Below are 23,996 nucleotides of genomic sequence, written 5' to 3' on the forward strand. Positions count from 1 at the left end.
GTGTGTAATACTGATTGCCCCACCAAAAAAGTTTCTAATGGATTATACAGAGTAAAAGTCGAGCTTTATTTTTGCAGTTGACAACTTTTTTGTACATGCACTCCCTAGGGAGTTACGTTTCGACAACGTTATTTCTCCCTCAAATCCACCGATTTCAGTGTAAAATAGTGCGATTTTTCAGCTGTCGTCTTAAAATGACAATAACTCTCTTGAGAGTGTCCGTACAAAATAGTTTTCAACTGCAAAAATATAGTTCTACTTTTACTCTGTATGATTCATTAAAAATTGTTCTGGTGGGGCAATCTGTATTACCGTGAAACACTCTCAAAGTTGGTCAGTTTCAACTTGGTAAAAAAAAAATTGTAAAAAACTGATAAATTCATTATTGACCACTGGGAATTTCGCTATTTGATCGATTTTCAGACATGTTTTTATACAGAAATGCGAGTAGACTTCCGAAACGACTTGAAATGTACCAAGAAAAGAACGAATTTGTTTATTTATATCGATACGCAGAGCGCCCTGAAGGAAGTTTTTTTATCGGCCATTTATGATCAATAAAATCGCTTTTCATCATTTTAATACTTGAACGAATGAAATCATTATTTGCAAGTTACAGGGAAGGTATCGAAGAAAATGAAAAACACATATGATCATAGTTCTAAAAATAATTTTGAAATATAAATAGTTCGAGTTCGTTTGAAGCAAGAACAAGGTATATCCTAACTGACTTTGAGTTTTAATCTTGTTCTTAAACAAAAATATGAGTTTGTTTAATTACCTTGAAGGTTATTATAATTATGAAAGTTTATTAACGATAAAATAATGATAAACTCAAAATAAAAAGAAATATAAGAATTCTTGACTTTCCGTTGGTCAATAGTTGCGGACAATGCTCTGAAAATTAATGTTTTATCAGTTGGAGAGATAAGAAGTATTCTCACTTCAACAACATATTCCTTATTGTATTGTCTGTTGACATCTTGGAATCTTGTATCACCTGGAAAATAGTAGAGTGTAATTCGAAAAAGGGCAAAAAGCAAAATACCGGTTGGAAGCTTTTCTACAGTTCTGCTCCAATGTCTTCCTTCATTTGGTCCATCACGAAGAAGTGTGTCAAGTTCTCCCTGAAACAATTCAGGATTCACAAGTTTCTTGTTTTCAAGCCAATAGATCTGAAAAAAGAGTTCTCACCTTCCACGTGTTATTGTGTCTCTCATCCAGAAGTCGTCCACTTTCATCTCTCCATTTCCAATTTTCATCTTTTTTCTTCTCGACAACACCTGAAATTTTCCAATTTCATCTCATTCTCACATGTTTTATTCTCACGTCTACACATAGTCATAACTAATCCATCATCATTTTCTTCAACTCCTTTCATACTTTTTCCAACCCAATCATCTCGTGCATTTCCAATTGTTGCAGTCGCATTACTCACTGGTGGCCATTGTCTTGCAATTGATTCAACACCTCCTTCTGCTTCTGTGTTTCTGATAGGTGTCTTACTGCGACGGGCGGTATGAGACGCATATGGAGATGATCTGGAATTTTAGAATTTTTATACTCAAGTGTTTTTTCTTTTTTTTTTAGTTCGAAAGTTTTGGACTGAAATAGGAGGTACATCAAGCAGACACGCTCATCAGATACTTATTCATCTAAACAATACATTTTCAACTGATTGAATGTTTTAGATTATAAAACTTAAATTAAAGTTAAATTATTTTTAACGTAGATCCATAATTTGCCCAAAATTATTCGTTCTCACCTTTTTCATTTCGAACATAAAATAATTTTTTCGCAACATTACAGACAAAATGATGATGAATTTCTGAGGAGATGTTGCATACAAAATCGGTTTACTGTAACTACGAATTTTCAAGTTTGTTCCACTATGATAAGCTGTAGTTCGATGAAACAAATTGATCACTTTAGGATAGTTAGTCATGATTTCGATCCGTCGTTGGGACACAAAAAAAGACTGAATCTGACTCGAATGTCATATCTTCTGAATTCAACCCACTGCTTTCTGAACTGAACTCACTTGTAAGCGGCACTTCCAAACGGATTCTTCTGAGCTTGGTAGTCGTAGACGTGATCGTCTCTGAAAGAATTAAATTACCTTTAGAACGTATCGAAAACACTTTTCTTCCCTCCGTTTTCTCTATTTTCTTTTCGCCAACTCTTTCATAAAATCTCTTCAATTCATTCGTTTACCTAATCCCATTTCTCTATTCTGTATCCATTATTCTTCATCTATACAATATTTTTCTATTTCTATTCCTCTTGGCATTCTTGATTCGACACCTCATAAAACACAATGATAGGGATCTCCTTCTCTTTTATTTTTCTGTTCTCAGTGTATGGTGTGCTCTCGCACGAATGCTCCTCGCCGAGTCAAATTATAATTAGCTTTTTGCTTCGTCTCCTATTTCTTCATGCCCCTATTTTCGATGAAGCTGTCAATTATTCCGCGTTGGAAAAATTGTACTTTTTTTTGAGAAAAATGGGGTCACTTAAAAAGATAATAGAATTGGAAAAATGGAGTCTGCAACTCGCCAAAATCAATTAGGGAAATTGAGTTGTGCTCTGAGAGTTTTATGTTCTCTTTTCTTGTCATTCTCAATGACACATTTTTTTTATTCTTCGTTTTTAGCTATTTTCAGAATGTAAGTGAAATTATTGTTCTTTTTCTTGTAAGTTCTTGAGGTATACGATTTTCACTCTTTTGTCATCTTCTATCAAATTATCAACTACTAACTTTTGAAGCATGGAAAAAATCGTCACCCTTCGATGAAATCGAGATCAATATTTCTTTTGGAACTAAAGATTTCTGCAAAATGAAAACTAGGTTACAAAAGAGCTGTTGCTGAAACTGTAGCTTGTTTCAAAGCCAATAATCTAGCAATTTCAGTTTTTGGTGACAAAAAGTTTGGACGATCAGTTTCTTTCAATATTTGAAAGCTGAGCCTGTACAAGTGTCACCGCCAGATATGAGCGACCCTATCCTCCCACCACCACCAACTTCTCACTTTTGTGTTGTTTTCTCCCACGGATAAGCCAATTGTACGGACATCTGTGTCTAATCTACAATCGATATAACTCAGTTGTCGCCTATTGTGGTGTAAGCATATGTGTGAGTGAGTGTGCAACGAGCTCCGTCGTCTTCGTCTTTTCACCTATATAATTCGGCTCAACTCGACGACGTTAGAGACGGCTGTGAAGGCGAAGAAGAAGAGAGTGAGAGCTCCAGTGTTGTGAGCAGTTATGTCACTTCCTTCCAATTTTTAATTTCTCTTTTTACTCTCTCTCTTGGTTGGAAAGAGACACAAAACCTCCTCTTTTGTGTTGATGGAAGAAGAAGTCATTCAGTCTCATAACCCGTTTTCCGACTCGAATTCCTTCATCTCAAATAACATTTTTCAGCTTTCTTTTTTCTTATTCTTTTCTAATCTACCGTACTGAAAAACGGGAAAAGGGAGAGGTGTCATACTGCTTCTCAAGCACATATTCAGAAGGCCCTCAAGGCAAAATTGAAGGGCGCCGAGTCCTTTTCTCTTCTCGTTTTCCTCATTGCACCCCCATGCATTTCTTTACTTTTCTAATTCAATTTATTCGCTCTCTTCTTTATATGCATGTGTGGCTGGCTGCTCCATCTCATCAAAAAAAGCACTTATAGTCGATATGGAAAAAGATTCATAAAATAGAATGAAGACAAGAAACAGACCATAAAAAACCTAATTTTCTTCTTCTTTTTTTGTTTTTGTTGTTCAGTTTGAAAGAAAGAAAAAGCTGAGAGTTCGAGAGAAAAGGCGAACGAAAACATCAGAATGTTCCGCCTGAGTTTTCTGTTGAAGTGGTTACTGTAATCTCAAAAAGTTCTTCCCTCTCTTGATTTCTACGAGCATCTGGATTCTCTAGAGTTGTCGCGTGTTCGAACGAAATTTTGTGAAATCTGTGAGTTCCTGTCCGTTGTTTTTCAAAAAAGAATATAGAGAGAGCTTCGTATCCAGAAAGAAGACAAAAAATAAGCTTAACCGGTGTATAACTACAGATTTCGTAGTTATACTCAATAGAATCTAGACGTAAATCAAGGAGAGCCACAAGAATCCTAGCGTTTTCATCTCCTTTAGTATGTAATCAAAGAAGTGAGATCACCCTATCATATCTGAAAGAGACATTCCAAAAAAGTCAATCCAAAAAAAACGAGAGATGGAAAATTGTGACAAATTCACAAATTTTACATTTTTTTGATATAGTCAACTCAAGCGAAAGTCCTCATTTTAATTCTTCAACTGACATCACCAATGTCTCCAATTTGACTCAATTCACTCCTTCCATCCCTTCTTTTCTTTCCTTTTTCCAGTTGTCTTCTTTTTTGAACTCGCTCATCTTCTTCTCTTTTTTCTTTTTACTCGTTATTCAGAAATCTGTTTCTCACACATACACACCCCCAATTTTTCTTCATTTTTGGATCTCAGTGCAAAAAAAGAAATTGAATAATATAGACGCCTCATAGCCTTCCTCTTCTTCTTTTTTCTTTTTTCTTTTCCTCATTGTTTGGAGATTCGAAATGAGGAATCCTCGGGAGCCGGAGGCTTCTTCTCCGTAATTTTGTGCTCCTATCGACACGTCCTTCTCGATGAAATAGAGACAGAGCACAAGGACGCGATAATTGCGTTTTGGGGGGAGGGCTTCATGCTTCTGACCGCGTCAAAAGTTCAACAACTTCTGTGTGAAAATGGAGCAGCATGTACACACACACACACAATTTCCCACAAAACAACTTCTTTAACCATGCTTTTTTGTTTTTCAACCCCATCAAAACTCCCTCGCCCCCTGATTTTCTATATTTTCTCACCAACCTGCTATGAATGTTTCTTGATCGTTGTCCCTCCATCCAGTTACCACTTTGATATTGTGGACTACTGTAGCTCTGTTGTTTGCTGCAATATGAAAAATGAGTAGGGTCATTGGTCTAGGAGGAAGAAGATGAGAATTAAGGAAAAAAGGTGTCTGGAGAGCAAAATGAGCATCAAACGGGGATAGCCGCCCCCGGTTGTCACCAAGAACAGACAGCTGTTGCAGGCTTTTTGTCTTTTTGAACCTAATTTCTCTCTAGATGCAAATGATGAAATAATGAGAGATTCCTCTCAAAAACCTCATCATTTTTATTTTTGGAACGAGCGGAACCACTGGAAAGACTCATTAAAAAAAAGAGGAAAAACGGCGAAAAATAGAAACAAAAGGTTACGAGACAAGGATTTCGTGAATAATGAAGAACACACACCTATTGATGTCTTTCCGCATTTGTTCAGCTTCTTCAACTGGAGAGAAAACACTTCTTCCCATTATGAATCCATTGTCAGATGTTTGTTTATTACGATTCTGATATTCTTCGGATGAGTGGACTATCTTTTGTGGTCTGAAAATTCTAATTTTTGATAAAGATCCCTTGATTATTCTAAAAAGTATTTGTGTTCCTCTCTAAGATTATTTTGATGTCATCGTTCTGATGAAATGACGCTTTACTGCATCCTTCCCTTCTACCTTTATCCCTTTATTTTTACTTTTTGTCGTACCTAAAAACAAAGTTAGCTTCTTTTTGATCATCTCCTTCAACACGACTAACAACTTGCTCCAAACGACGCATCGTTGGACCAGCAGAAGCAGCTCTCCAAGGTGTTGAATTAGCAGATCTATCAACTGTTTCATTCGCTTTCCATTGTGCCATATCCGGATGACAACTCTGTGTCATTTCCCGATTAACGGATGTTCTCTCTTGACGAACTCTTTGATGTTCTTCTAATTCATCCATTATATCAGATTTAAATCCTCCGATTCCTCCTTTCACTTCTTTTCTTTCTCTTGCTGGAGTCATTGAACGAGCACGACTTGGTTCACGGGATACTGGCTTCGGGGGAGGTGGAGGCGGAGGTGGAGGAGGAACAGACTTCTCTCTGAAAACAATTGAGAACTCTGGACACGATTTGAGGAACGATCGACTAGGACATTAGGTTCATATTACGGTTTCAACGAAATTTCAATTTTCGAACGAAACCTAACACCAAACCGAACTATCCGAGTTAATTTACCTCGGTGGTTCCGGAACGTGTTTCTCCTGCTTCGGCTCCTCAAAAACTCGTTCATAATAAAAAGATTCTGAGGTATCTGGTACTTTTCTCACTGGTTCATCCTTCTTCGAAACGTCTTCGTAAATCGTCGGCTCATCGGGTTCCTCCTCTTCAATCTCTTGTTTTGTAACTGCTCTCAATTCAGCTTCGTTCAATTTTTCCGGTGGATACTCGAATGATACCTGAAGTTACATGATTCATTTTGTGATTTCAAAACTTTTGAAGCTTTTAATTTCTAATAACTGCAGGTGAAACAAGAAACGAAAACTTCAGAAAAACACGTAAGATCGGATAAAGAACCTAGATTACATCTGCCAGTTTTTTCAAAACTTGTAATTGAATATGAAAAATCTTTAAACTTCGTAGTCTAAAAAATAATACACGCACCCAATTTTACCTTGTTATAATTCGGAGATGACGGAGTCGCCTTGTATGGTTTCGGAGTAGAAGGAAGTGTTTGAGATGGTACATTATTGGAGACAATGAACGCATAAATCATTCCGAATACACATTTTATCACTTTCCACAAAAACTGGACTCCACATTTGACCCAATTCCAAACACTTCTTCCCGCCTTCTTTCCGAATTCCCATACTTTCACGGATCCTTTCTTCACATTGTTCCAAACTGATCGGAAGAATCCACGTATACCCGAATTTTCAGAATAAAATGATTTTGGTGTCGAATTGTGATTATCTTGAACGTGATTACTGTAGTTATTAGTCGTCGTCGATGGAGCATTCTTTCTGAATCTCACGCCATTTGATTGATGATCAGAGCATGGAGTTCCATCGACACAGCAGTATTGTATAACTGGATTACTGTTCTTTTCACATTTCCATTCTTGTTTCCCTCTGAAAAATATATGTTGAGTATCCAAAAGATTCTGAATCTACGCCTTCTTTCTTTCCCATTCTCCCCTATCATTTAATTAATCTAGACACTACATTCAACATACATTCTCCTCCATTCTCTTTCTCTATTTCCTACCCAAAACAATATTTATAAGCCAACCAACATTGCTCAAATCTCTTTTTTCTTTTTGGAAGAAGGTCGACTAAATGAACAACTGACTCTTTTCTTCTTTCTTCTTCTTCTTCTTATTCCCCACAAAATATATCATTACGTAAAAAAGAAAAAGAAAAAAGAAAACCGACGTAGTAATTTTTGTTGGATCCCTTCGTTTCTTGCAATTCTTATTCATCTTATCAAAGTTTATTTTCTCAAACTTTTAATTTCAAAAAGAATAAATGACACGATTCGAAATACCGAAATAGACAACTATCACCTGTTGATTGACATTTTTCATTTCAGTTTCGATGCCATGTCTCACAAATGAAATTGAGAAAAGCGCGTAGTTTGTTCAATTACTTCCAACTATCACACTTTCATTTCAAACTATTTCTGTTTCGAGTGTCAAAAAGGGAACGTAAAACACGTTCAACTCTATTTTTCTAAAAAGTTCCAGATGGGCCAGCTGTCAGGAATCTCTTAAAATAACTTCACCCTCGTTCTCAAAAATTTTCTATTTTTCAAAAACCTAAACTCACTTGAACAGATAGTAAACGAAATAGACAGTTGTCCAGAATACTGTACTGACTGCGTTGATGGCTTCCGACGCAACGGAAGACATCGCTCGAATAGTGCGAAGTGAGCTCCCGTGGCGGCCGTCGCCGTAGGATTCTTGCCCAAGTATTCTCGTTGTAAAAAGGCGGCAGGAACGGAAATAGGTTGAAAATGAATGGAGAATTAGAGATAGGTTTTGGAGAGTGAGATATCTTTCTCTTTCTCGTTTTCTGAATCCCTTTTATCTCTTTCTTCTTCTCGAAACTCGCAATCTCTTTATCTCATTTCTCAACTCAAAACATGTTGCGGGCAGAAAATAATGATGAGTCGTGACGATAAGGAGAGTATAATTTCAGGTGATGAGAATATGTTCCGAGGAGGAAAAGAATCTCAAATGAGTACGGATAACAACAATAAAACCGAGAAGTGTCTACCACATGTTTTGACGATTTTTGTGGTCGGAAATGATGCAGAAGGTGGGCGAAAGAGGATCATGAATCAACCTAAAAACTAATGTTTTAGAGTTTAATATTGAGAGACGAACACTCTGGCAAGATGTATTACCAGATTTTCAAAATCTTGCATTCCAATCGAATTTCGATCTTGAATTCTGCGATGTTCCTCTGGAAAATGGAGAATTAAGCAACAGCACGGCAGAGCATACATTAAAACTGTGGAAGGAGAATCCTCGGAGTTGGATGGTGGTTAGTTCAGTTAGATACATGCATTCAATTCAAATTAGACAGTGTCATGCATTAGTATACTGTACATTTTATTTGCTACAGCTTTTCGTGAAAGCAACATTTGAAATGGGAATTAGTCTTTAAAAGTGTGGAGCTTTTTATTGTTTAGTTTCCAGGGAAGAACGGCTGAATTAGAAAATGTGGAATGGAGTCACGAGCTTCTCTCGACTCATAAATTTTCTTTGCAGATCCTGCTTGGCAACCGTTATGGAAACGTGTCAGTACCAACATCATTACGAAAAGAAGAGTACGAATCCATTCGGTCGTCGATATTTGAAGAGAATGGAAGTGAGTTCAGGGGAGGAAAGGGTCCCCCGTCGCATGCTAATTCGTCCGTATCGAGAAGTCCTATTCCACTTTTCCATCTTTTCTTCTTCTTCGTCATCCTCTGTTAGAGCTCTTTTTCATCATTCTTCTCAACGACTTCAATTTCTTCAATTCTTCTTTCCTTTTCTTCTCAAAAAACCTTTCAAACTATTTCAAGTACATTTGCTCCTAATTTATACTCATTTTCAGTCAAAAGGTCGCACGTGTTTACGTCTTTTCGATCTCTTTTTCCTATTCCACTTCTCAAATTATAAGTTTTCAACTACCGAATTAGTCACATATTTCAACAACTCTTTCCCTTCATTTTTTGTATTTCTTTTTTCTCAACCGACACAAATATTGTCTGGCTGAAAAAGAAGAAGAACTCGAATCTTGCCTTTCTGTTTCGGTCGAAAAATCTTTTTTGTGACATTCGATTTCCGTTTTTCGGCAGTTTTTCTTCGTCTCCTCCAACTACTTTTTAGTTATCAAGGTTGGCCAAAAAGAGAAGAGAAAAATGTAAAAAAGGGAGAGAGAGAGAAAAAACGAAATCCAGTTAAACGGGTCCGCGCAGGCAAAAGAAGGCACTTCACAATTTTTTGAGATGTTTGGTTGACTCTCTCTCTCTCTTTTTCTCTATTTTTGACCATTAAATGAAAATTTGACAGCACTTATTGGATTTTGCATTTTCACCTGTTCTGCTATAATTGTGATGAAATTTCTTGTTAGTTTCACTGTTTTCACTTGACAACCAGAACTATTATTGAGTCTCCTTTATGCTCGAACCAATGGAAATAGGAAATCCAGATAAAAAGACAATCAAACACACAATAGATCATAAAAATAGAGAAAGATCTAATCTTGAATCTGAATTGAAACCTACATTTTAAATTTAAAAAATAAACTCTTTTTTTCAATTGAATTCTTTTCAGATGTTCGTGTCTTTGAAAAGGCTTACACAATAAATCGAAACACTTCCATCGAGGAATATCGTCTTGTTCCATCAGCCATCAAAGATAAGAAACAACTGGCTGAAATCATAAAGGCGTTGCAGGCAGGAGCCAAAGCTGTGAGTTTTTTCTCTTATTTTCTCTCAGGAACACATGGATTATCCCATTGTGTGAAAAGTTTCGATCATTTTTTTGTTTATCATGTGAAATTTATCGTTCTAGTTTGTTTAGTGATACATCTTGTGATGAGAAATGGAACTCACTACTGAATTCCTTGTTTCCAAACCACTTCCATAGTAAAACGGAACATCGAACTTTCTGAATTTTTCCACAAAAAAACTTTTTCTCGTTCTCGTGACAAAATCTTAATTTCAAAAGTTTAGGCTCACGAAGAAGGAGCAATAAATCAAGTCCACGAACAGCGACAGAATCGTTTTTTCTCTTCACCACTCGAATCATTTGTCCGTTCGGTACTACAAGTTCAACCGTGTCGATGCCTTTTTCTGCTTCGAAAATTCGATCAACTCGTTGCGGATCCCAATTCTCCAAACGCTTTTCTTGAGATTGACGAACAAAAGAGCCGGAAAATAGAGGATCTTAAGGTTTGATATGACAGGTGAATTGAAATCGAATCTAAATTCAGAACGAAATCACTTTGAAAATGAATGATAGAGTGATGACGCACGTATTGAGGCCTGAAAGTATTGATATAAATTACTTTTTCAATTCGAGAGATGGCGACAAATATAGAGAGAAAATAGCGAGACAGGTGATCTTAAACTCAGCATTTCTCATTCAATTATGTATAGAAAGTTTCAGTTCAATGAGAAACTCAAGAACCATCTCACTGATCTTGATCCTAAAATAAAACCGGAACCACCGACATCTCCGATTGAATTGGCTGCAAATGACATGAAACCTCATATTGGTTCGTCCTTTCACTTACGTTCTCACGATATTTTCTCGCTTTAGAATACCTGGAACAACAACTCTCAATCGGAAATTTGAAAAGAGACTACGATAAAAGATTGGATGAACTGGCAGGAGTGAAAGTGAATCGTGGAGTTTTTCTGATTCAAGGAACGGATCTCTGTGGGAAAACACAAGCATTATGCAGACTTTATAATAAGATTTCAAGTAAAGATGCATACAAAATAATATTGTGAGTTGATTCTTGTTTTAATCAATTACACATTCACTTCCAGTTTCACAAACTTGACTTATTCATCTAATTTCGCCCATGAAGCATGGAGAACAATATGTTTGAATATCTGTTCGGTAGCCGATATTAATGCAAAAGAAGTATTGGAACATTTCAAATTGGGCGAGATTCTGAAGTGTCTGGAAACAGTTGTTCAAGCAGCCGACAAGCCAGTTTGTATATTTATTGATGATGTTCATTTACTCAAATTCGGACATCTTTTGAGTCAAATTGGGCGAAGAACTGAAACTGTAAGTTCATGGAAACAAATGAAAGGTGATTTTAACTCAATATTTTCAGGCTCCTGACAATCTTTCGCTGTTCATGACGTCATCGAATGTGTCTCCTGTAAATGCAGTTTTTGCAGTAACTCAAACAGTGAATGTGGATGTGATATCTGAAAATGAAGTGGTCGGAATGGTTCAGAAGATGGCTGAAAAAGTGGATAAGAAGTTGACAAGTGAACAAGTATCTGCAATCCGCCCTCTGTTAGCATCAAAAGAAGGAATTCTGATAGCGAAAAGTGTTGCTCATGAGATACTTTTGAATGGAAATAGTTCAATGAAAGGAGGAATTGAAGGAAGATTAGCAAGAATTGAGAAGGAATTTGGAAAGGAAGCTGTTGGAAATGTAGTCAAGTACATTGCTGTATCATCTCATGGGCTTACTCGTTTGGAGGTTCATGATGCAATTTCAGCAGACAGAGAATCATTAGAAGAAATGAATATGCCAATTGTATTCTCTCTTTTAACACTTGACAACATCATTGAAGCTCTCGGACCACTTCTCCGAAAACTTGTCATTGATGACCGAGTGATTATTGCTCCATCACATGCTATCTTGAGTTTATTTTTCAAGAATCGATATCTGATAAACAGCATTGAAGTTCGATCAACACACCTTCACTTATCAGATCTCTTTGCTGATTTACTCGTAGATAATGAACAATCTCCACGTCATGAAATTGCATATCAGGTCAGTTTCAATTGTCTCCTAATTCACTAAATTCTCTTTTTCTCAGACATTCGCTCAGGGTATAAAACGGGATAACGGAACTCCAAACTTCCGAAGATTACGGCTTCTTTGGTATCATTGTCTTCATTCGGGTAATCTCGATCGACTGAAAGAACTCTCTTTGTGTCATTTTGAATATGTCGATTTCGTGACTCGTTATTATGGAATTTCACATTTATTATCTTTGTATGAAGAGTGTGCAACTCAGATTCTCCATCATGATCTACAAGGTTTGTCTACATTATTCTACTAGAAATGCATTAATTTTCAAACCATTTCAGTATTGTCCGAACAAGTACTGGTCCCTGCTCTCGTCACAATGGCAAGAGATAGTGAACAATTGGCAGCAGAAGTAATAGGACGATTGAGGTTCACAAGAACAGATAACAGTCATTTTCTGAATAGTCTCGTGGATCAGGCAATGTCTTGGGTTGATTTATACAATCGACAGCCCCTTTTGGTCCCTCTGACTTGTTGGATTTCTCCTCCTGCAACGAAAGTCTGTCGTAGTTTTACTCTGAAAGATTGGAAACCGGGGAACACTGTTTTGACACTATTTGCAAATCACCAATACATTCTGATATCTGGAAATCAATCTGATCCAGGAGTCATCTATGCGTATCATATAGCATCAGAGCAACTTGTTGGAACATTCAAAGGCCATACTGCAGCAGTTACATGTCTTTGTTCGAGTAACGATAGCTCATTCTTCATTAGTACGTCAGCTGACAAGACTGTCAAAGTATGGGTGTTCTCGCAGGTAGTTTCTATTAATCTAAGATTTCTTCTATAATTTTTGTTTTCAGTATGTTCCTACAATGTCATTAACTCATCATACTGCCAAAGTGACCTGTGCAATTCTCACAAGTGACGATGAATACATGATAACAGCTTCAGCAGATTCATCAGCCAAAATGATAAAAGTAGAAACAGGAGATGTGATCAGATCATTCAATGATCATACTGGATCTGTAGTTTCTCTTCAACTCACTTCGAATAATCAGTTCTTGATTACGGGATCTGGAGATTTCGTAGTTCAAATGTGGGATGTTACGAACGGAAAATGTATATCAAGAATGGGTGGATTGATGGCTCCAGTCAGTACATTGGCTATTACATCGTGAGTTTTCGGAAGAGTTGCTTCTTCCGGGGGCAAAAATAGTTTAAAACTGAACAAATATTTCAGGAACGACGCTTTCGTCGTAGTCGCATGTGAAGATGAAACATTGAAAGTATTCAGTACTGTTGGAGGACAAGAACTGCATGAACTGATGGGACACGAGGGAAAAGTGAATTCATTGGTTTGTGCACAAGATGATTGTCAACTGTTTGCTGCCACAAAGTCGAAAATATTCTGTTATGACATTCACAATGGACAAATGATTGATGTGTTGGATATAGCTCAACCGTATCCGATATGTAGTTTGAAGGTATCAATCAGTTTCGTGGCATGGCTACATTTCCTTTTTCAGATCTCATCAGATAACAACTTCCTTATCTCTCCATGTGGACCGAAAGTAACTATTTGGAACGTAACAAAACGAAACCACGATGCTCATGATGTTCATGCTGATAAAGAAGGATTCCTTACCGCGGTTGCTCTTTCCAATGACGATAAATATGCTGCGTGTGGAACAAATAACGGAATTGTTGCACTTTGGGATCTGGAAGTATGTCAATGTGTGTACACAACAGTTCAAAACAAAGGAGATCCAATCACTTGTATTCGGTATTCAATTGATAGTAATTATTGTATTTCTGGAAATCAAGCTGGATGTATTCTGATTCTAGATGCACAAAATGGAGGAATTGTCCGAGAACTTTTTGTGAGTTTTTTCATCTATTTTAGACTTTCACAAGGAACTCAACTTTTCAGATGCACAGCAGTGAAGTCCTATCGATCATGTCGTTGGTTCAGAATAAGATGATCTCTTGTGACATTCAAGGGAAAATGGTGATTTGGGAGTTATTCGGTGATGATGATACTCCTGAAATGGTTGCCACTGGTGTCAAACCACCCATTTTTGTGCCACCGACTGGAAGAATTATGATTGGGCACTGCTCGCTGAGCAACAAAGAGTTCGTTTTTTTGATAGTTTCCAGATTAACCCAGCCGATTTTCAGAATGAAAATCTGGGCGTTCCCTGACGAAGGACCTCCGGTAACTCGTGCAAAACTATCACATGGTGATGAAATAACTTGTTTTGCCACATCACCAAAAGGAGGAAATTTCATTGCTACTGGATCTCGTGACCAATCATTAAAAATATGGCAAATTGACAGGGGATTCCTAACTCAAGTTCTAGTTGGACATGACAATGTGGTCACTTGTTGTTGTATATCATATGATGAGAAGGTAGTGGTTTCTGGAGCCAGAGATCAGAAGATAATCGTATGGAATGTTCAAAGTGGAGATATGATATGTACAGTCAATACAACTGCTGCAATTACATCTCTTTCAATGACTGGAGACTCAACTGTTGTATTCTCAAGTACGTTTTCATCTCTCTCATTATAATCAGCAATTAAAACATTTCCAGCAACGGAGGATGGTTGGGTTGAGACATGGTCCACAACGGAAGGAAAGCTTCTTTCAACTTTCAATGCACATCGACCAATCAAGAAACTCATAAACTCGTATGAATCTCATCGAATGTTACTTCTACTCGAAAACTGTGCTCAACTTCCGATTCTTTGTCTTCATAACACTCCAGCCGTAGGAGTTGAAGCAACAAGAAGAAGGAGTGCAAGAGCTCAATCAGTCTCAAGTGCATCGAATGAACCAGTCGCTTCATCTGGATCAGGAGAAATCAAAAAGGATCCAACATCTTCATCGAACAACGGAGGGAGTAGTCACCCTGCTCCGAGGGCAAATGCTCCAAAACCCACTTTTGATATGCTTGAAAGAAGCAAAAGTAGGACGTCTTTAATAGAAAAAGTACGTTGGCAAAGATGAGCAGCAATTGCTCTGTCTGACAGAGCTTATCGAAGAAACAGAATTCCCCTTGACTTTTTAGATTCTGAACCTCTGCAGGTGTCCAAAAAACGAAAAAGTACTATTCCAAGAAAATTAAATTCTCAGAAATGACGAAATATAATATTTCAATTTATGATCATTAGTCATAAATTAATAATATTTTCAGGATCGAACAACAACTTTAACTCAATCAAATGCTCCCCCACCACAAAAATCAAATATGTGTATTTTACTTTGATACTCACATTTCTTTTTCACTTCTTCTTTTGTTGGTTTTTTATGTTCTCAAATCTGAAAATGTGTATTATTTCTCTCTCTGAATTAGTGATTTTTGTCTTGAAAAAAGAATAAATATGAGTCTTATTCTGGGAAACTTATTATGCAACAAAATTTAGTGTTAGTGGCAGGTGGATTCGATCTCGAAACTAAATAGAATATCAGTGGGATTCAAAAGAAAAGGTAGATTTCTGACTTCTGATTCATTTTTAGTTCTCAGACAGGATGATATCAACTAATAATTAACAAGAAAATTGTGAGCTGATTCCTGTCCTTTTTCTTCATTTTCGAGCTATAACATATCCTTTTCTATCACCATTTCACTTTACTTTTTGTCATCTTCCGTCACTCAACTCAACTCGATTTAATCAACTTTTCTCCGTCTCTCTCTCGTGAAATCCCATTTATATCAAAAGAATTCATACATTCAGTTATGTGGGCCGACACATTATACTGGATTATTATTGGTATAATTGATGTTTTGGCTATCATTTTCAATGCTCTTCTCATTTATTTGGCTCTTTATCGTACTCCAAAAATGGTCAGAGTATATACGACACTTATAATCAACCTCGCATTTACTGATTGTTGTTCTGCATTTTTGAACTTTTTTGTTCAGCAAAGAATGATTCCATCTGGGTTTACAATAGGATACATTTCAAATGGATGGTGTAAACTTTTTGGATATCGATTCTGTTTTTTGAGGTAGATAAAGAACGACGTTAGTCAGTTTTGAGGCTGGTTTCCAACCGAAAAGAACAAAGTTCTAGATGCTTTAAAAACGTCTCAAAAATTAATTTTAAAAAGAGAATTTGAATGATTTCAACTATTTACGAATTAAAGTTTCCTCTAATTATAACTAACAAAGCTTAATCTGATAGAGTTACAAGAAAAAGTAATAATGCGTTCTTCGGGTTTTCTTTAGAAGTTCACAATTCTAAATTTAATAAACCCGGATGATACACTGAATGCACAGTACCTGTCGTTTAATAAACATCTTTCCAGTCACAATATAATGGCTCACTTCATTGTTCACTCTAATTACTCACTTGTTTTGTCATTTGCATATCGATATTATATTCTTCGAAAACCGGAGCCACGACGAAAAACTGTTCTTATTGTTCTTTTCATCACATATCTTCCATCACTTTTACAATTGGTAAGACTCCAATCAGTTCAGCAGAAACACAAATCAGAACGACTTGGATAACAAGTTTAGTATAGACGAAATAGATGAAAAAACTACGCAAAAACAAATTGAGTAAAGAAGAAAACTGATCAAACATGAATTGGATTCAAACTTTCTGGCATGACCTACTTCGTATAAACCTTGTTGTTTTCAGATTCTCTACCAGTTTGCAGAATCGGATCCTTCTGAAATCATTCAACTTCTCCAACCATATCATCCACAATACAATTTCACTGGACTAACAGTTAGCGGAGTTTCAGATATCCGAAGTGTTTATGCTCTCTATAAAATCCTTCAAATGACTGTTATGACTGTTCCCATATTTTCCACCATTCTATTTTTAAGAAACAAAATAATTAACCGGCTCTTATACCGTGGAATCAACATTTCACTGAATACGAAAAGTCTTCATTCTCAGCTTCTAATGGTAATAACATCTAGAGTATTCTCAAAATCATGATTGTTCTTACAGGCACTAACATATCAGGCACTTCTACCAACTCTATACTCTATCAACGTCATCATGTATGTACTAGAACAATCCGGAATATATGCATCTCCATTCTTCGAGAATTTCATAATGTCTGGATTAGTTTTGATTCCATTTTTCTCTCCATTCACTTCTTTTTTCTTCTTTACTCCGTATAGACGAATCATATTGGGAATGGTTATCAAGAACCTCAACAAGAGACCAGTCGCTACTTCGGAAACTGGTCATGGATCGTTTCCAATCTAGTTTTTTGTATTTCAATCGCTGCATTTCAATGAACAATTTAAAGTTTTGCAGCTTGGTTTCTATTATTTGCGAGACATCCAAAAAGAAATCTGTTCCTGAAATTTGAATGGAAAGTTGAGCCTCTTGAGAGAAAGATTCGCGTTGTCCTTGTTTGTTTTTATCATGATCAGACAACTGAAAAATCCAGATTCCATCCGCAAAACATCTACAGTTGCAGGAGTTCAAGAAAATGCAAAACTTGATTACGAGGTGTTTGAACAATTCACATGCATGTCTTGATAATACAGGACTTTCAATAATCACTGCGATGAAATCAAGCTGAAGCGTGTGGGATATAGAAAGGAGCTAGAGAGAAAATTGAGAAAAGTTCATGTGTGCATCTAAAAACCAGAAGAAGCATTCAAAGTGTAAGAAATTACAGTTCACGGTTGTAAACTTTTAATTAGAAATATTAAATTCAGCTACCATTTGGTTGGTGAATTTCTGTGAAAATATTGAAAGTCTGGAAACAGTACGCAGACACTTTTAGAAAAACTAAACTTTACTACTTTACCTTTATGCTCAATCAGATGATTTGCCATTTCTGTGAGTTGTTTATTTTGAAAACCGAATACTAACTCCCATTCCAGAATCCTTCGTTTACAATGTTTTGTTGATTGGTTTGTTGTAAAAAAGACGAAATGATGTACGGAGTTTCAGAGATTTAGACAAAATGGTTTCCTTTGATAAAGATTAACTTCTCAGCACAATAACTATATATGTTGTTCCAGGCCTCTATCGTAATATTGCTTGTTGTTTTTCAGTTTTCAAAGAATTCTTGTTGATTGTTGTTCCGTTGCAGTATGAGATTAGATATGGCTGTAAGTTTTTTCTTCTTTTCTTCTTTTCCGTTATCATAATAACAATGGGTCGTGTGTTCCGAGAAGTTAAAGAAACATGGTACCAAAAGAAGAACGATTACACTGGGCCGTGGACACTCAAATTAAAAATGTGTCCGAACATGTCAACAGGGATGTTTCATGTCTATGTCTCTGAATATTCACACTAATTTTAGGGTATCGGGTCACGGAAATATGGACTGCTAAACAATGTTCTTCGTTTCCAGTTAGGTGGGGAGATCATATATTTAAACTTTATTCTAGAAACCTGAACCTGGTTACTCAACTATTTCTTTCGATGACCTCTTCAATTGCTCACCACTATGGCCTGACTCATTTTGAACTTTGTTTTGAAAACGTTCAGATTCAGAACATTAACAAAAATGATCCTTGAGGAAATTACCATATATACAACTTTTTTGTGTTATTTTGTTGTCTCTTGATTCCGTTTCTCTCCTCTTGAACACTCAGAATTGCTCTTTCCTCTCTGTCTCTCGTATTCTTTCTCTCGTAGAATATGTTATAACAAAGGGCGTTGTCCGTATTGGTAGCCTCGATACAAACGTATTACTCATTCTTTTCTTTACCTCAACTGTTACTAACTTTGGCAACTTTACATTCCTTCTAACTGAAAAAAAACTCGAGTTATACAGTATCATTCGAAGATTAACGACTGCATACCTACTTTCCAAAGTCCGCGTTCTGATTCTACTCCTACTGATGGTCAGAAACTAACAGATTTATTTGTTCAAGTGTCCTCGAAAACGGTCCACCTCGTTCACCGTCCGCCGCACAAACATAGACGGAGACACAACTACCCGAGTACGGTGAATAGAGAATAGAGCGAGAGATTAGCGATGTTGCCACGTCATTACTGACCCAGGAACACTGCAAAGACATCATCTCGAATGTCACTTAGCTGTGTCTACTCTATTTGAGAGCAATCCATCAGCCCACGTCGTCATCCCTCTAACGACTTCTCTACGGACCTCTCTTCATTGATTTGCCCTCTATTCCTCTCCCCATTTGAGTTTTATGGTCCTCTGCCTCCGTATTTTCTATTTCTCTTCCTCTCTCTCTCTCTTTTCTCTTTTGTATTACATTCTTCTGTTCTCTTATCACGCTTCAACTGACTCACAGAATATCAAATAAGCACAATTTACCAACTCAAACATTGACCAGTGCTTGGCCTTCTTTTATCAATTTTCAACTGTACACTTTGAATTATTTCTCCATATTTTTCTGGAATTTCTGTCTGAGAATTGGAATCCAGCATCCAAATCAACTGTTTATTCCGATAGATTCAATTGTATGTCAGTTGTTCCAACGTATTGTTTTCTCATTGAGGAAAATTACCACTCCGCATTAATTAATGGTTGATGCACATTTTTCAACGTTTGGATTAGAATCATTCGACTATTTCCAATGTAATTATAAGAAAGTGAGGAGGAGAACCAGGGAGGTCCTTTGTTCCGAATAGATAACTTAGATTGAAGAGACACAGATGAGACAGCCAGCTGTCTCCTTCTTCTTTCCTCTCGGTCACTTCTCCGAATATCTTACGTGCGAAGACTCTTCGTACACATTCGGAAACGTCTAGCTTCTCTAAATCTCTCATCTCTTCTATGTTTGAGGTCACTTTGAGAACGCTGCTGTACTATAAGTATCATCCATTCATCCAGATGAATAAATTTTGATATTAGTCTGAAAGGTTATGTCAGAAATTCAAACTGGATCACATCTTCTTTTCAGGTTCTTCGATTCCTTACAATGTTGTAATACAATCAAACATTTTCTGATATCTTATCAACATTTCCGTTTAGAACTTTCTCATTCTCTTTCAATACTTTTTTTTGCTTTCTTCGTTTCTGTCTGAAACATCGAAGCCTTATTCTTCCTTCTTCTCCCTTGCTCCACGTCTTCTCCTCATCGATTTCCTTTCAACTCAATCCACATCATTATGCCAACGCCTTCTCCTCCTTCCTCTTCTTCCCTTTTTAGCATGAATAACTCATTCAGTAATACTCTGGAGTTGGGGTCCTGAAATTCTATTCATTTTCAGTTTCATACTTCCAAATGAACATCTCAATGAACAGTGTGAATTTTAGACTTTCTTCTTTGACCTCATTAGATTCACTAGTTTTCACTTATTTCACTGTTAGAACATCAAATCAAAAGATATCATATGGAAACATTGACATGTCTCAATGTAATAACATCTCAGTGAACAACTTTAATGTTTCCTCCTTCGTCCACCTTCATCTTTCTTGAAATAGTGTAAAATTAGAGTAGAATCAAAGTACACGGATTGACAATTTCTCGTCTGAATAGTACATTCTAGACCTCTAGCTCCAAATATAGAATTGTTTTCTACGTCCCCAAACTAATTCCATTTAGTCAAATTAATTCATTTTCGGTTTCAATTAGGTTGGAGCCGTCGCTCTTCAAGCACTTTTTGTGTCTTCTCCACTTACAATCTGAATTAAAAACTTGTGAATTTAAGTTAAAACTCTTATTCTAACAAACTGATTACGATCAAACATTTTATGAAATGAAAATTTTGCGGAAAGTGTAACAAGCATACCTTGGAGAGATTTCTCCTTTCTACTTTCTCAATCTCAGCTTACGAGATTCTTGACTATTTTTCATCGAAACCTTCTTTAATTTTGACGCCAGATACTTTCGATTATCCAAATTTTGAATCAGCAACATGATATGGCTGAATACTTCGAAGTAATCATCCACAAAATTTATATAATTGAGGTGTTCAGTTCTCGATGCTAGAAAAAGAGCCATATATCATATGAAATATGAGTGATCTAATTTGTGAGAACCTTGTTATAATGAATCACCTTAAAATCATTCAAACTTCCTTCACAATTTGAGTGCAATTTTGGAAAGGAGAAAGTGGCTGGACTTATGCTTACTTACAGTTTTTTTAAATTTGTTTTTAATTATTTGTTTAGAATTGTCATTTTAAGATCATGCCAAGTACAAGTCCTAACTTTCTTCTGTTTTTTCAGCTGTTTTCTAACTTTGATATTTTCCAGAAGCCCTATTGTTTCTTTTCTTTTAAACTTTTCAGACACTCAATCTCTAGATTTCCTTTTATAAAAGATTTTCAGAAATACATCGAAGCTTCTCATTTCCTCTCTTCTCCCTGCAGCCAATTTCAGCCACACCACATTGCTCGAGCACACTAAATCTTACTTTCGTTGTAGTAGTATAGCACTCAGTGAGTTTGATTCTTCTGCTTTAACTACATTTTCCCACTGACTATACGATTCAAGAAGATTTAAAATATAGAAAAAACACGTGAATCTGTTTTCAGAAACTTTAAACACGTTGATATCAACAAAAATATTGATTTTCAGAAGTTAATCTCTGCTCATCTCCAACATCTCGACTCGTCTGCAATTCAGCTTAAACCGAAAATATCGATTTAGTTTTAGCTGTTTGTAGATTTAGAAAGTAGTGAGTTTTTTTTCAACTGCTTTTAAAACTAATTTTTATTTCAGGATTTAGAGAGAAAATGAAAGGAATTGGGTTGGTGAGTCTCAGAAGAAGAAACAGAGGGAAACGATCATGCGTGCATCTATCATCCAATTCAAGTAAGTTTTCTTACGAGTTTTCAAGTTCAAAGTTTACCATTTTGGTGAACTTTTTGCTGGTAACTTGGAATCGAATGTTTTCATTTTCAGGTCGATCGTTAAAGAAACCAAAGAATTTGAAGCCTAGAACAAAAGAGCAGAAGGAAATTGATGTACTATTGAGTAAAGATGTTAAGAATTTGACTTTGCAAGAGACTTATAAACTTGCAAGTCACCTTCGACACACAAGTCAATTTACGATGAGAGTGAAGAATGTAACGATTGGAGGAGTATTGAAAGTTAGGAGAAGGAATGACGAGAACAGAAGAATGTCGGAAGATAGAGATTCGAATAGTACCATTGAGAGTACGTACTCCCAGAAATGGGATGTTAGTTTGAATATTGAAGACGTGAAAGGAGAAACGAAGAAGAAAATTGGAAAAGGATTCCAGAGAAGACTGACTGAAGATAGTGAAATTGGATGTCTTCCGAAAGCAGACTCACTTCGAAAAAGTGTAAAGAAAGTTTTTTGGAATGAAGTGGAAAAACAGATTTATTATGAGCAACAGCTGAGGAATACAATCGAAAATGATCCAGAGTTGTGTGGATACTACCAGAGAAGATTCAAATGCAGAATTGATAAAACGGTGATGAAAACTAATGCGAAGACTCTCTGGAGGCATTTCAATGAAAAAGATGGGAAGCAGGTTGCCAATGGAGACCAAGAAATACAGTTCACTGAGTGAGTCTTAATATTTTGAGAGTTTTATTCAAACTATTCATATTTCAGAAAGCTGATGAAATTTATCAGAAACGGTGCCTACAATCCTCCACGAAATCGTCTTCAGTTCATCGTTGAAAAGTCGAAAAACTGGGATACCAGTGCACTGATATTCTCGGATATCCCGAAAGAGGAACCTGATAATATCAAAATTCCTCACACCCTTCTTTATAAATATACTAATAGAAATGTGGTGAATGAGAAGAAGTGCCCTGAATTGGCTGCAATAAAAAAGGAAGCAGAGAAGAAAATTGTGAGTTTCGATCGGTTTCTAACTTTTTCGATTTAATGTATCTGTTATAGATCAAATGTGATTGCTGCACCGGTGGAGCCATCAAAAGATGCTGGCAAAACCCAAATTGCCCTTGCTACATCACCAACATGAAACTCAGACAATTCCAGCAAGTCGACGATGTCGTCGTTAATGAAAAAACAAACTTCGTGAGTTCTCTATCCTTCTAGAGGCAACTCAATCATAAGCTATAAATTTCAGTCGACATTCAATCCAGTTCTTCTTCGAGGAGGCAATTCATTCTTTGATACAATTGGATTCGCCTGCTCCGATGAGTGTGAATGTGCTGGAAAGTGCACGAACAATGTCACTTTGCTCATAGAAAAAGACGTTCATCCGTTGGAATTGTACCGAAAAGATGAGCAGATGGGATTTGGATTGAGGGCCAATACCTTCATCCCATGTGGAACACCAGTCGTTGAATTCACAGGAGAATTGAATCATGGAGATGTGAAAAAGTCAGAACATGACTACTCATATGCCATCTTCTCTGAAGACGATTCATTCCCAACCATGATTTCAAAAGTATTAGGAAAAAATACCAAATTTGTTGCTGAGATCAAGAAACAATTTGAGAAAGACGAACGTTGGTTCGTCAATCCGAAACACATCGGGAACATTGCCCGGACGTGCTGCCATAGTTGTGAACCCAACATGTCAATGGTTCGAGTTTTCCAAAAAGGATTCTCGCCTGCGCATTGTCGTCTGCTTCTCGTGACTCACGAAGTTATATTCCCTGGAAATGAAGTAAGTTTTGGGTGCAAAAGAAACTAAATCAATCCGTGATTACAGTTGACATTCGACTACGGTCCGGGATACATTCAAGAAACGTTAGGAAACAAATGTTTATGTAATAAAGCTGGATGTCGGTGCTCAAATATTTATGAGACATTTTCGAAGTGTTCGGAGAAATCGGTTAGTTTTTAATCCAATTACCTAACTTCCTATAAACATTTTCCAGTTGGAAAAGTACCAAGCTCTCCGATATCATATTGGGTATGCTGAATTCAAGAGGAATGTTTTGGATGCAATGGAAAAAAAGCTGAGTCAGAAGGTAGTTGCTCAATAATGAGTTACCGTTTTAAACTAGAAGCACTCATTTATTAGAGCCCCCTCCCCCCCTCTATGCTTGAAATTTGTTTTCTGAAAAATTCGGTATCTGGATATATTTACATCATTTCATCCCTAGTCAGGTTTCTCATAACTAAATTGTCTTCCATTGTTATCATGTCATAATATTCACATGTATAATAATATTGCCATCATAGGTCCCAGTATCTCTCCAATGACAATCAATTTCTAAATTCAACAATTTTAAAAATATTCTCATTCTATCCAAATTCTTCATCAAATATTCACTTTTTCA

At 36.5% G+C, this 23,996-nt stretch overlaps 3 protein-coding genes across 3 annotated transcripts; 2 read left to right on the top strand and 1 right to left on the bottom strand.

Annotated features, from left to right (window-relative positions):
* Positions 1 to 876: 876 nt before the first annotated feature.
* GCK72_014568 (uncharacterized protein) lies at positions 877 to 7,764 on the bottom strand (the record flags this gene model as incomplete). Its single annotated transcript, XM_003108109.2, has 12 exons — positions 877 to 897; positions 945 to 1,000; positions 1,049 to 1,127; positions 1,195 to 1,283; positions 1,330 to 1,541; positions 2,042 to 2,101; positions 4,863 to 4,943; positions 5,288 to 5,422; positions 5,580 to 5,957; positions 6,093 to 6,313; positions 6,529 to 6,985; positions 7,682 to 7,764. 12 exons carry the CDS (start codon positions 7,762 to 7,764, stop codon positions 877 to 879), a joined length of 1,872 nt encoding a protein of 623 aa, XP_003108157.2.
* A 252-nt stretch (positions 7,765 to 8,016) lies between these two features.
* On the top strand, positions 8,017 to 17,089 carry GCK72_014569 (uncharacterized protein; the record flags this gene model as incomplete). The annotated part of the gene is made up of 20 exons (XM_053730351.1): positions 8,017 to 8,173; positions 8,220 to 8,401; positions 8,629 to 8,728; positions 9,679 to 9,815; positions 10,080 to 10,298; positions 10,516 to 10,624; positions 10,669 to 10,858; positions 10,902 to 11,148; positions 11,198 to 11,872; positions 11,919 to 12,141; positions 12,193 to 12,671; positions 12,718 to 13,031; positions 13,098 to 13,341; positions 13,384 to 13,737; positions 13,788 to 13,990; positions 14,036 to 14,403; positions 14,452 to 14,826; positions 15,596 to 15,711; positions 16,508 to 16,780; positions 16,826 to 17,089. 20 exons carry the CDS (start codon positions 8,017 to 8,019, stop codon positions 17,087 to 17,089), a joined length of 5,229 nt encoding a protein of 1,742 aa, XP_053585123.1.
* Positions 17,090 to 21,499: 4,410 nt separating this feature from the next.
* Positions 21,500 to 23,699, top strand: GCK72_014570 (uncharacterized protein; the record flags this gene model as incomplete). The annotated part of the gene is made up of 7 exons (XM_003108355.2): positions 21,500 to 21,578; positions 21,669 to 22,299; positions 22,348 to 22,591; positions 22,642 to 22,779; positions 22,832 to 23,377; positions 23,423 to 23,545; positions 23,592 to 23,699. 7 exons carry the CDS (start codon positions 21,500 to 21,502, stop codon positions 23,697 to 23,699), a joined length of 1,869 nt encoding a protein of 622 aa, XP_003108403.2.
* Between the last annotated feature and the right edge of the window lie 297 nt (positions 23,700 to 23,996).

The sequence above is a fragment of the Caenorhabditis remanei genome, chromosome IV (genome assembly GCF_010183535.1).
Source record: "Caenorhabditis remanei strain PX506 chromosome IV, whole genome shotgun sequence".
Lineage (NCBI taxonomy): Eukaryota > Metazoa > Nematoda > Chromadorea > Rhabditida > Rhabditidae > Caenorhabditis > Caenorhabditis remanei.